This window comes from Scleropages formosus, chromosome 11, assembly GCF_900964775.1.
Source record: "Scleropages formosus chromosome 11, fSclFor1.1, whole genome shotgun sequence".
Taxonomy (NCBI): domain Eukaryota; kingdom Metazoa; phylum Chordata; class Actinopteri; order Osteoglossiformes; family Osteoglossidae; genus Scleropages; species Scleropages formosus.
The window spans coordinates 24,330,250-24,342,791 of record NC_041816.1 but is presented as its reverse complement, the minus strand read 5'-3'; the positions used below and the strand labels follow the sequence as shown (position 1 = coordinate 24,342,791).

Below are 12,542 nucleotides of genomic sequence, written 5' to 3'. Positions count from 1 at the left end.
TTGTACAGAAAACTATCAAAGGTAACGGAAAAAAAGGTTTTTTTTTTTTTCCATTAAAAAATGGGTGTATGAGTCCTCCAGTGCAGGAGCCAGGTGTAGATCGTTGTTGTTTCTGTAAAAATATTTTGTGTACGTGTGTCACTGTTTGTGCTTATCTCTCTTAGACCTGATTATAGATCAACAAGTCATGGATACTTACAGCACAGCGTCAAACACACAGACGCACAGTTCTTTTTATGTGGGTGGTGGGGTACTAAGGGCCATATAACCAGTAAATCTTCGTCTCAAGGTCAGGGCTTCGCTCAGCATTCTGCTCACACTGTTTTTCTTTCACAAAGGACAGCAGTTTAGCATTTAGGTCTATATGTGTGTGTGTATGTATATGTATATAAAATGATGAATATATTTATATGTATTTGTGTGTATTTATACTGTATATATGTATATAAAATAAATATATTATATGTATGTAGGGGGTGCGGTGGCGCAGTGGGTTGGACCAGGTCCTGCTCTCCGGTGGGTCTGGGGTTCAAGTCCTGCCTGGGGTGCCTTGTGATGGACTGGCGTCCCATCCTGGGTGTGTCCCCTCCCCCTCCGGCCTTACGCCCTGAGTTGCCGGGTTAGGCTCCGGCTCCCCGCGACCCTGTATGGGACAAGAGGTTCAGAAAATGTGTATATGTATGTAAGTGTGTACTTATACTGGATATATGAATATATTTTATGTGTGTATGTAACTGCTGTTTTCGCCACACAGCAACAAACACAGATGTTTCTGACACCAGTACCACAGGTGAGAGACGATATCCATCCCTCAGTTTTCATGAGCCGCTCATCCTGGTCAGGGTCACAGTGGTCCGGAGCCTATTCAGGAATCACAGGGAGACAATACGTTTTTTACCAAAAAAAAAAAAAAAAAAAAAAAAAAAAAAAAGAGAACAGCAGCTGTGCGTGAATCCGGATTTCCGTAAAAATTTCCCGGCAAACACATTATTTACAGAGAGAGCTTTTATTTTATGCAAAACGTCTGAAATACGTTAAGCGCAAGTCGGCGTAGCCAGACAAGGCAGGAAGCTGCATCTTCCCACTTCCGGTGAGTTTTGAGCCGTGAGCACATCTCCTCTCGTTAGTGTCGTGCTTTTTTGCATATTTTTTACCCTTTTCGTTATTCATTAATATTCACGATGCCTGATGGTAAACGTACACTAGAAACGAGAACCGTTTTGCAAGCGTACAGTAGTCGATTTGGAGATGAAATTGAAACTAATAAGTGGAAAAACATTATCGTCTGTAGAACGGGAACCAGGTTTATTCGTATGGACTATAAATACGATAGTGAAGGAGGCTGCACGTATAAAGGAGCACGTGAAAGGAACAGCTAGCATGAAAACAACAATAATAGCGAAGAAACGTCAAGATTCAATAACTGAGATAAAAAATGATAAATTACACAACAGCAGCACCCTCTAGTGTGCCAGCATACTACTAGATATAAGGTAAACACATGCAATACAATACCGTGTGCGTACTATATGCAGTCTATTTTTTAAATTAAATTTATGCTTTATAGAAATGTAAATATTTTTTCATTGACAAGGCCTATGTCTAATTACAATATTTAATATGTCTGACATTTAATAGAGAATTATACTGTGTAATTTTTTTATACCCGTGTTTGCAACAAATGCAAAGAAAATGAGAAGGCTTGGCTCTGTAACGGAGGGGGATTCTGACATACGTACATTTTGACTTACGTAAGGGGTTGAAGAACGGTGTATTTGCGTAAGTCGAGGAGTGTCTGTATGTATATATATATATATATATATATTTATATAAATATACACACACACACACTTTGAGTAACACAGGTTTGAAGGGTGACATGTGGTACACAGCTAGGCACATAATTAAGTTTATAATGATGTTTCAGCAATAATCAGCACCATTGGTGATAATGACTGTGTTTTTTTGTTTGATTCCAGGCGAAGGGGTAGCAAAGAAGCAAAATATAGCGCCTGCTGTCGGTGAGTTAAATGCCAGTTGATCAACGGAGTTGGTTTTAATCCCGAATTCACATTTTCCATGGGTTGAGTGCAGTTAACAGGAGGAGACCTTTGGAGAACACACACACTTTCTGAACTGCTTGTCCCATACGGGGTTGCGGGCAGCTGGAGCCTAACCCAGCAACTCACGGCATAGGGCTGGAGGGGGAGGGGACACACCCAGGATGGGACGCCAGTCCATTGCAAGGCACCCCAAGCAAGACTTGAACCCCAGACCCACTGGAGAGCAGGACCTGGTCCAACCCACTGCGCCACTGCACCCCCCCCCTTTTGAGAACAGTGTTCGATAAATAGCGAATAGTCACTGAATAGGTGGTTCTAATGGCCAGAGATGTTAAAGATTCCATTTGCGCTTCTTCATTGTCCCTCCCCAGGCTGTCCATAGTGGCCTTCATTGATGCTTGTTAAACGCATATACACACCCCTCCGACACACTCCTCACATGCTTTCCGTACACATTCCAGGTCATACGTTGCCCTGTTGCATGCTGACCGAATCAGCTCAGTGCCCCTATCAGTCATGGCCTTTTACTGCACTCACACGCAGATGTCCTTTAGCTGCAGCTGTGGAGACTCATTCACTGTTGCATGTTCATGCCATGGTCTTGTAGACCCTTTAATTTTGACCCAGAGGGCAGATCCAGTGAGGGCGTTATAGTCCCCCAGTGTAATGAGACTATCCCCTATAGAGACCCCCAGTGTAATGAGACTATTCCCTATAGAGACCCCCAATATAATGACATTGCTACCTGTCCATGTCTCCACAGTACACTACAGTAATACAGTAGTAGTATACCATAGTAACAGTACTCAGTAAGATCCTCGGTGGAATTCACACACTGCCCTCCCGAGTTGTTGTTATCCAGTCTTCCGGATAAGACCGCATCGTGTAGGAAACTGGTTCCGACGTTTCGCTTCCCCCGTTGGAAGCATCTTCAGGGAGCTTCCACATCTTGTGAAGGCTGGATGTGAACTCGGCGAGGGTGGGTGTATTTATGGGCGGGGTCGGGGTCGGAGGTCGTAGCGGGTGGTCCCATTGGGTGGTGTCCCTGCTGCGTTTTCCACCCGCACTGTATCTTTCGAGTTACTGGTCGGCTCGTTGATCTGAGCTTCCGTGTGAGGCAGTCGGGTCGTCGTGGGTCTGGAACGAAGATTCGGAAAGAGGGGTGTCCAGGTCCTTGATAGTTTGAAACCCTCTTCTCGATTGAAGTTATCGGGGCGCTTTAAAACCCCGGTCAGTTGACACCAGCCGTGGAAGCCTACGTGTTTTGATATTCTTGTTATCCAGTCCTTAATGTCTTGCTCAGCAGTTTTCCCCACTTTCCACTAACCTTTGGGTTTTCACGGTTTTGGGAGTCACTCCTAACTGCTTATATTGGGAATTAAGATGACGAGTGCAGTGAAGTTCACTGAAATTTGTGTTTCACAGAAACCAGATGGAATGTTGCCCCCGAGACGCCCGCTCTGAAACACGAGTAAAGTGCGGTCAGAGGTAAAGGACCAGTAAGAGCCTCATGGTGCCGTCACTTCTGACCTCATCTTTATGGTTTTCTTCTGGTTTATTCTAGTTCTAGTCATATTTGTTATAAAGATGCTCTTTTTATTTTCAGCATAGCCTTTTCTGGGAAAATCAACAATGTTTGACGGTGTCAATTCTGCACCCAAGGAAAACTTTGGTTCGACGTTATTCTTTTTTCACCATCTAGGGGAGTTTCTGTATTCGTGTTTATTATCCTGCCTAGTCATTCAGCACGGGTGCTGTGCGTCACTATGGACAGAGGCATTTGCAGAAAAAACAAATGTAAATGAGTCTCATAGGGCCCCGTGGCTCCACATACTGATTTACACACCTGCTATAAGAATAATTCCAGTCTCAGTGTGTTTGGATTGTTGCAGTTCTTGGGTTCAGCCTTTAGGTGTTTTCTTGTTGTTACATATTGTGTAAGGTGCTGCTGGAAAGTGTATGAACCCTATAGAGGTAGTCATTGTATATGTATAAAATATTATAAGATCTAAATGTTAAATCTTTAAATAAATTTATAAAATGAATAAATGACTGATTAACACACCTGACTACTACTCGGTGTAACCAGTGTAACTTGGGCTTCAATTATTTTTACTCTTGCACTACTTGTGTGTTTCTACTACACACATGATTTCCTCTAAAGCAACATATGGAATTGGTTATTACACACCTATTATGTCACACGCTCATTAAATATCCATTTTGTGGTAAAACTAAGGGACACAAGGGGTTATCATACTCTAAAGCAGCTCTATATCTGACAGGTTGAAAGAGTCAATCTGCAGCTCAGGAAGAAGCTATACTACAAGTAGTTACCATTCTGAGGCTTTACATTTACCTGCAGAAACAGAATTACTTATTTAGCAGATGCTTTTCTCAAAAGTGACTTCCAATGAACTCTATGTAGTGTTATGAGCCCACACACCTTATTCAACACGGTGACTTACACTGCTAGATACACTACTTAAAATGGGTCACTCATCCATACATCAGTGGAACAGTTTCTGTCATTCACACATTATGGATGAACCTGAACAGCCTGTCTTTGGACTGTGGGAGGAAACCAGAGCACCCAAAGGAAACCCATGGAAACACAGGGAGAACATGCAAACTCCACACAGGCTGAGCAGGACTTGAACCCACATCCTCTTGCACCACCAGGCACTACGAGAGAGCAGAGGTATTAATTTGCCACCATGCCGCCCCATTTATAGAAGCTATGTACCATAAAACATTTTAGAATACAGCTGAAATTAGATAATAATGGTGCTTCATTAATATTTAACTACCCATTTCACTACTGCATTTTGTACAGAAATTAAGACTGTGTTCACTGACAAATGTAATCTTGCAACTACACATCTACAGCTGTGCTTAAGTTGTGGTTTAATGACCATGTTAGAAATAGTACTTTGTAAAATAACTTGCTTGTGCATTCATTAAAGAAACAATAATTATACTCTGTGTAATTTACACCAGGTGAACACTGGAATGCGAAATGCTCAGCGAGACAAATATGCATAAGATGAACATTTTCAAAAGTACCATCCCATGTGTACTGAGTGAAATGAATGCAGTTTTTGTAACAGATAAAATGGTGATTGAAAGACAGTAATGGTTTCTTAACAGTATCTATGATGATGCTGTATTTATTTCAGCTAAAAACTTGGATTAAACACAGAGCATATATGTATGAAAAATCCAGTGCAAATAAGCAAATAATGTCAGAAGTAGTTTCATAAATGGAGCACTTGACTCGTATGCCACTTTGTGTTGTGTAGCTCTCAATCTAGGGGCTGGGGTTACATTCTTCCTTTGTGTTGGTTTACATGACTTTCAAGCAGCACGAGGTCTGTCCGAAATCACAATTACACATAGAAAAGGAATTTGTAAATATTAAATACTGGAACAAATAAATCGGGTGGAAACATGGCAATATGAGCAAAATGAAATAAGAGAAGAAAACAAGTAGGAACCTCCATACTGTTTGCCTCCCATTACTGAAATTTAGATGCATGGAAATATCTCAACATTGCCGAGCTGCATGGCGAGTCCAGTAATAAACAGGTATAATAAAAAATGAAAGATGACAGCTTGGGAATACTTGTACGTCAGCTGAAAGACCAGACTGAGAAAAGATATGGATTAACCAAGAATGTCTGGATTACTAACACCCCTGCTGTATGGCTCTTGATATAGCAGTCTACCCACAGCTTTTTACTAGTAAAAACTTGGCCCTTTCCTCAAAGGGAACGCCAGAGGTCAGGTAAAGAGATTCAAGTTGTTCTTGACAATCTCACGTGTACTTTCATTTAACACGTGACCAGGTACCTGCATTTTCACTGTGATGTCACACCCTGTAAGGTGCTCTTAATCCTAAAATAAATATTGTGACATCAGGGCTGAGGGCCAAGTGGGTAACACATACATAAGGTATTTTGCGTTTCGCAAACTCTGTTCATAGACAAAACATTCCCACCAACTTTACACCGAACCTGAAGACCTCATGCGCACGTGAAACCTGCATGCTGAAAAAAAAGGCCAAGCATCAAAACTGTCATAGAATTCCAGGAACTGTTTTGGGTGCTTTGAACCTTATACTGGGATTGTTACTTTCTTCGCAATGCCATCCCAAAAAAAAAAAAAAATTTCTAAATAAAATTTGTGTTGTTCAGTAACTAATTTAGGAGGAAAAACTGACTAAAAATATCAGCATCTTTTTGTTGGAATCATAAAATACAAATAAATTTACATCCCAGAAGACAAAGATCGTGTTTTTCTTTTTTTTAATAGTAACAAAATAAACTCATCAAATGAAGGTCACAAAGGGGATGCAAGCCATAAAATCTGTACAAGTAGTGAGGCAGGGCTTTGGCTGCACACAGAGTCCAGCAACACCTCTTCACTTCTCCAGAGGGGCATAGTTGAGCAGTTTCTCAATGAGGTCCACATGAGACAGCAGCATCCTCCGGCAGCAGTACCTCTTCAGGCCCAGGGCATCGAGGGCATCACTGGCACAAAGGGGGAAAGAGAGATGAGGCTCCAAAGATTCAGAGAAGCTGGAGCTGTTTTCCTCTTGCCTGGGCCTGTGTTTTCAGGGGGTCTACACTGGTGATGCAGGGAGGCTCTGGATTTCCCCATGACACACCCCTCACTCACTCACCTACCACATCAAGCCCTGTCGACTCAGGGCTGTTCTGCACACTCCAATGACACAGCAGTTTAAAACAATGGCAACTATAAGATGTAAATTATTTAAAACGCATACATTATGACACTATGTGGTGGGGGGGGGACAAAAAAAAAAAAAAAAAAAAAAAACCCTAAACTATTTCTTGCCCTTCACTAAAATGGAAATGCAGTTTCTAGATTTGTCATTTGGGGTTAGTGTATTCGAAGTGACGCAGGCCTTGTCCCTTGCTCACACCCTCCATGTGCAGGTCAGCCAGCGGAGGAGTTGTATTCATGCTTCAATTATGTTTCAGCTTCCATCAGCGTTTATGCAGGACAGCATTCGCGGACACAGGGTGCTCATCAAACCTCAGACACCGGTCCACGGGAGCTCAGAAAATAAGGCCAGGATGTCCGAGAGGCAGATGCCTTAACCACTCCGAGTCTCTTAAGCGCAACTGGTTTTACACCAATTTAGGACTGTCCCTTTAAAGACAGTCTTTAGAATGTAGCCTGAACTGCTACATTCTGCATTTCATTAGGCAAAAAGACAAATGTGTATTTGTTTTTAATACACATCTCCAAATGTTAAATTGCTCATTTTTTCACTGTGGTACTTGGACAAGCTCTCCTGAAGTTTTTGATTCACTCACTACACATCTACCTCAGCAGCTTAAGAAAAATCTTTTTTTTTTTTTTTTACCCATTTGAGTAATGTTAAATAAGGGAAAAAATTAAAAATGTAAATGTGTCAAATACAGTAATGATTACATTGAAAAAGTAAGTAAAAAACTCTAAATGTAAAAACAGTAGAAAATTTATTAAAATCGGACTTTGGTATCTTTTTGGTACTTATGTTCTCTCCGGGGGGGGGGGGAATCGGGGACACTTCGTTCACATTAACTACATTTCCCATGATTCCGTTCGGGTAAACAGCTTCGCTGTACGTCATTTGCGCGGAAGAACAGCTTCTACAACGGCTCTCATATTTTTCTGTATATTAAATGAATTCAAAAGAAACATTAAAATGTTATATTTTTAAATGTTCTTGGCTTGTGGCATTGTTGTAATTTTTATTATGATCCTGACTTTTGCAATTACTACTTTGTCATAGTTTGTTCACTTAAAAAAAAAAAAAAAAAAAAAAAAACTGCCTCACTTCTCCCACCATTTCTGTGCTTAATTCTAATATTTAACATAAACTAGGTATTAAATACCACTACTTTACACATACTAGAACACCAAATTTATACAATAACTCAAATTGCGCAGAAGCGAAGCTAATCCAGAGCGACTCTGCGTAGCGAACGAGTGAGTTAACACACAGGCCATGGAAGCTTCTGGAAAGTTTCTTACCCCTCGGTGTACTCGGCCTGCAGTAAGCCCAGGTAGGCCTCCCACTTGTTCCCCACGATCTTGCCGCACGTGAAGCAGCGTATGGGGACGATCATGGCGGCGGGGAGGAATTCAGGATCCGAAGACTTAGTCACTAAGTCAGACAGACAGTGTACGCTGCGGAACCGAAGCGTGGGCAGAGTCAGTTCAGTTCACTCGCAAAAATTAACGTATCTATCTAAACAAACGAGGTATCCAGGCGACTAAACGAAAATTTATTCACGTTCACTCCAAAAACAGCCTAAGTTTCGCTACTCAACAGCAATCACCTTTACATAAACGTTTAATATAGACAAAGTACAGGAGACTCACTCGCTTCCGACGCACGTTGTCACGAACTGCTAAGCAGACAGTACCACAAATTGGACGCGTAAGGGAAAAGGGAAATGCAAATAGTACGCGTTTTTTTTCGTACTGTACGTATTTATTATTTTACTTTCCGAATTTCACTAAAATTGAATTTTATATGCTTGTCAATTTAGTGGTCATATATATATATATATATATATATTAAAAAAAGTATGTTGCAGAATCAAAAAAGTTATATAAAAAAATTACCCCTACGAGTTCTCGCAGTTGCACATTCCAACGGACGGTGTCCCAGAAGGTTTAATTTGAACGGTTTTGCGTCTCCTCCTCCGTGAACCGCCACCTTATCGTGGTGGAGGGGTTTGAGTGCCTGAATGAGTCCAGGAGCTATGTTGTCTGGGGCTACATGCCCCAGGTAGGGTCTCCCATGGCAGACAGGTCCTGGATGACAGACGAGACAAAGCGCGGTTCAAAAACCCCTTATGACAAAAAAATCAAGGCGTCCGTTTACCCCGCCCGGTATGGGGTCACCGGGGCCCCACCCTGGAGCCAGGCCTGGGGGGGGGGCTCGCATGCGAGCGCCTGGTGGCCAGGTCTATGCCCACGGGGCCTGGCCGGGCTCAGCCCGAAGCCACAACGTGGAGCCGCTCTTCGGTGGGCTCACCACCTGCCGGAGAAACCATAAGGGGCCGGTGCGTTGTGATTTGGGCGGTGGTCGGGGCCGAGTGCCCGGCCGACCCAAACCTCGGGCGCCAACTCTGGTTTTTGGGACTTGGAATGTCACCTCACTGGCGGGGAAGGAGCCTGAGCTGGTGCGGGAAGTTGAGAGATACCGTCTAGATATAGTCGGGCTCACTTCCACTCACAGCTTGGGTTCTGGAACCACTCTACTCGATCGGGGGTGGACTCTCCACTATTCTGGCGTTGCCCAAGGTGAGAGGCGGCGGGCTGGTGTGGGCTTATTAATAGCCCCCCAGTTCAGCCGCCATGTGTTGGAGTCTACCCCGGTGAATGAGAGGGTCATCTCCCTACGCCTTCGGGTCAGGGAACGGTCTCTCACTGTCGTTTGTGCTTATGCGCCTAGCGGCAGTGTAGAGTACCCGGCCTTTTTAGAGTCCCTGGGGGGCGTGCTGGAAAGCGCTCCCACTGGGGACTCTGTCGTTCTACTGGGGGACTTTAACGCCCACGTGGGCAGCGACAGTGATACCTGGAGGGGCGTGATTGGGAGGAACGGCCTCCCTGATCTGAACCCGAGCGGTGAGTCGTTATTGGATTTCTGTGCTAGTCGCGGTTTATCCATAACGAACACCATGTTCATGCATAAGGGTGTCCACCAGTGCACTTGGCACCAGGACACCCTAGGTCGGAGGTCGATGATCGACTTTGTAGTCGTTTCTTCTGACCTTCGGCCATATGTCTTGGACACTCGGGTGAAGAGAGGGGCTGAGCTGTCAACTGATCACCACCTGGTGGTGAGTTGGATTCGATGGCGGGGGAAAAAGCTGGACAGACCTGGCAGGCCCAAACGCATAGTGAGGGTCTGTTGGGAACGTTTGGCGGAGGCCCCTGTCAGAGAGGTCTTCAACTCCCACCTCCGACAGAGCTTCAACCAGGTCCCGAGGGAGGTGGGGGACATTGAGTCTGAATGGACTATGTTCCGCTCCTCCATTGTCGGTGCGGCTGTTCGGAGCTGCGGCCATAAGGTCTCCGGTGCCTGTCGCGGCGGCAATCCCCGAACACGGTGGTGGACACCGGAGGTAAGGGATGCCGTCAAGCTGAAGAAGGAGTTCTATCGGGCCTGGCTGGCTCATGGGACTCCTGAAGCAGCTGACAGGTACCGACGGGCCAAACGGAGCGCGGCTCTGGCAGTCGCCGCGGCAAAAACTCGGGCTTGGGAGGAGTTCGGTGAGGCCATGGAGGAAGACTTTCGGTCGGCCTCAAAGAGATTCTGGCAAACCGTCCGGCGACTCAGAGGGGGGAAGCGGTGTTCCACGAACACTGTTTACAGTGGAAGTGGTGCGCTGCTGACCTCAGCTGAGGATGTTCTCGGGCGGTGGAAGGAGTACTTTGAGGATCTCCTCAATCCCTCCGACACGCCTTCCGTAGAGGAAGCTGAGGCTGGGGACTCGGAGGGGGACTCGTCCATTACCCTGGCTGAAGTTGCTGAGGTAGTCAAAAAACTCCTCGGTGGCAAGGCTCCGGGGGTGGATGAGATCCGCCCCGAGTTTCTCAAGTCTCTGGATGTTGTGGGGCTGTCTTGGCTGACACGCCTCTGCAGCATCGCGTGGAGTTCGGGAACGGTGCCTCTGGACTGGCAGACCGGGGTGGTGGTCCCTCTTTTTAAGAAGGGGGACCGGAGATTGTGTTCCAACTACAGGGGGATCACACTCCTTAGCCTCCCTGGGAAAGTCTATGCCAGGGTACTGGAAAGGAGAATCCGACCGATAGTCGAACCTCGGATTCAGGAGGAGCAATGCGGTTTTCGCCCTGGCCGTGGAACACTGGACCAGCTCTATACCCTCACTAGGGTGTTGGAGGGTTCGTGGGAGTTTGCCCAACCAGTCCATATGTGTTTTGTGGACCTGGAGAAGGCATTCGACCGTGTCCCTCGTGGCATCCTGTGGGGGGTGCTTCGGGATTATGGGGTTCGGGGCTCGTTGCTACGGGCTGTTCGTTCCCTGTATGACCGGAGCAGGAGCTTGGTTCGCATTGCCGGCAGTAAGTCAGACCTGTTCCCGGTGCATGTTGGACTCCGCCAGGGCTGCCCTTTGTCACCGATTCTGTTCATTATTTTTATGGACAGAATTTCTAGGCGCAGTCAGGGAACGGAGGGTGTCTGTTTTGGTGGCCGCGAGATCTCGTCTCTGCTTTTTGCGGACGATGTGGTCCTGTTGGCTTCATCAAGTCAAGACTTGCAGCGTGCACTGGGGAGGTTTGCAGCCGAGTGTGAAGCGGCGGGGATGAGAATCAGCACCTCCAAATCCGAGGCCATGGTTCTCAGTCGGAAAAAGGTGGATTGCTCCCTCCGGGTTAGGGGGGAGTTGCTCCCTCAAGTGGAGGAGTTTAAGTATCTTGGGGTCTTGTTCACGAGTGAGGGAAAAATGGAGCGGCAGGTCGACAGACGGATCGGTGCGGCGTCCGCAGTAATGCGGTCATTGTACCGGTCTGTTGTGGTGAAGAGGGAGCTGAGTCGTAAGGCGAAGCTCTCAATTTACCGGTCAATCTACGTTCCTACCCTCACCTATGGTCATGAACTCTGGATCATGACCGAAAGAATGAGATCGCGGATACAAGCGGCAGAAATGAGTTTCCTCCGCAGAGTGGCTGGGCGCACCCTTAGGGATAGGGTGAGGAGCTCAGTCACCCGGGAGGAGCTCGGAGTAGAGCCGCTGCTCCTCCGCATCGAGAGGAGCCAGTTGAGGTGGCTCGGGCATCTGTTCCGGATGCCTCCTGGACGCCTCCCTGGGGAGGTGTTCCGGGCTTGTCCCACTGGGAGGAGGCCTCGGGGCAGACCCAGGACACGTTGGAGAGACTATGTCTCCCGGCCCCCAGAGGAACTGGAGGAGGTGTGCGGGGAGAGGGAGGTCTGGAGTACTCTGCTCGGACTGCTGCCCCCGCGACCCGGCCCCGGATAAAAGCGGAGGAAGATGGATGGATGGATGGATGGTTTTGCGTCTCTCTGGCGGGTGTTTATCTTCGTTTGAAATTGTGCCCAAATACTGTATTTAGGCTGTTTTTTGCTTTTCGTATGTTGTGCATTTTATTAACTACGTTGGTTTGTTCGGTGTTTTTTCCACACCCACTGTCCTGGATACCTTAGAATAAACTGCTTTATAATTGATTCACTAGGGTTTAAACCTCCTGGATTGCAACACCTGTCATCTTTCAGGCCACGATTAATAGACTCTTGGCTGTTTATAATTTCAAGACTGTACATCATCACTGATGTGTGCACATAACTCTTACAGTGTTTTTACGTTACATTAGTGAGCCGTGCCCCGCCGTTCTTCTATATCCGCTCTATCCATGCTTCATTGCGTCATACATGTGTGTGGCGCAGTGCGGTTACCCAGGTGTCACTGC

General features: G+C 46.0%; 1 protein-coding gene across 1 annotated transcript; it reads right to left on the bottom strand.

The window, feature by feature from the left end:
* Window positions 1-6,353: 6,353 nt before the first annotated feature.
* On the bottom strand, window positions 6,354-8,499 carry polr2l (RNA polymerase II, I and III subunit L). The gene is made up of 2 exons (XM_018763401.1): window positions 8,112-8,499; window positions 6,354-6,595 (listed from the first exon to the last, which is right to left on the bottom strand). Exons 1-2 carry the CDS (start codon window positions 8,204-8,206, stop codon window positions 6,487-6,489), a joined length of 204 nt encoding a protein of 67 aa, XP_018618917.1. The 5' UTR covers window positions 8,207-8,499; the 3' UTR covers window positions 6,354-6,486.
* Between the last annotated feature and the right edge of the window lie 4,043 nt (window positions 8,500-12,542).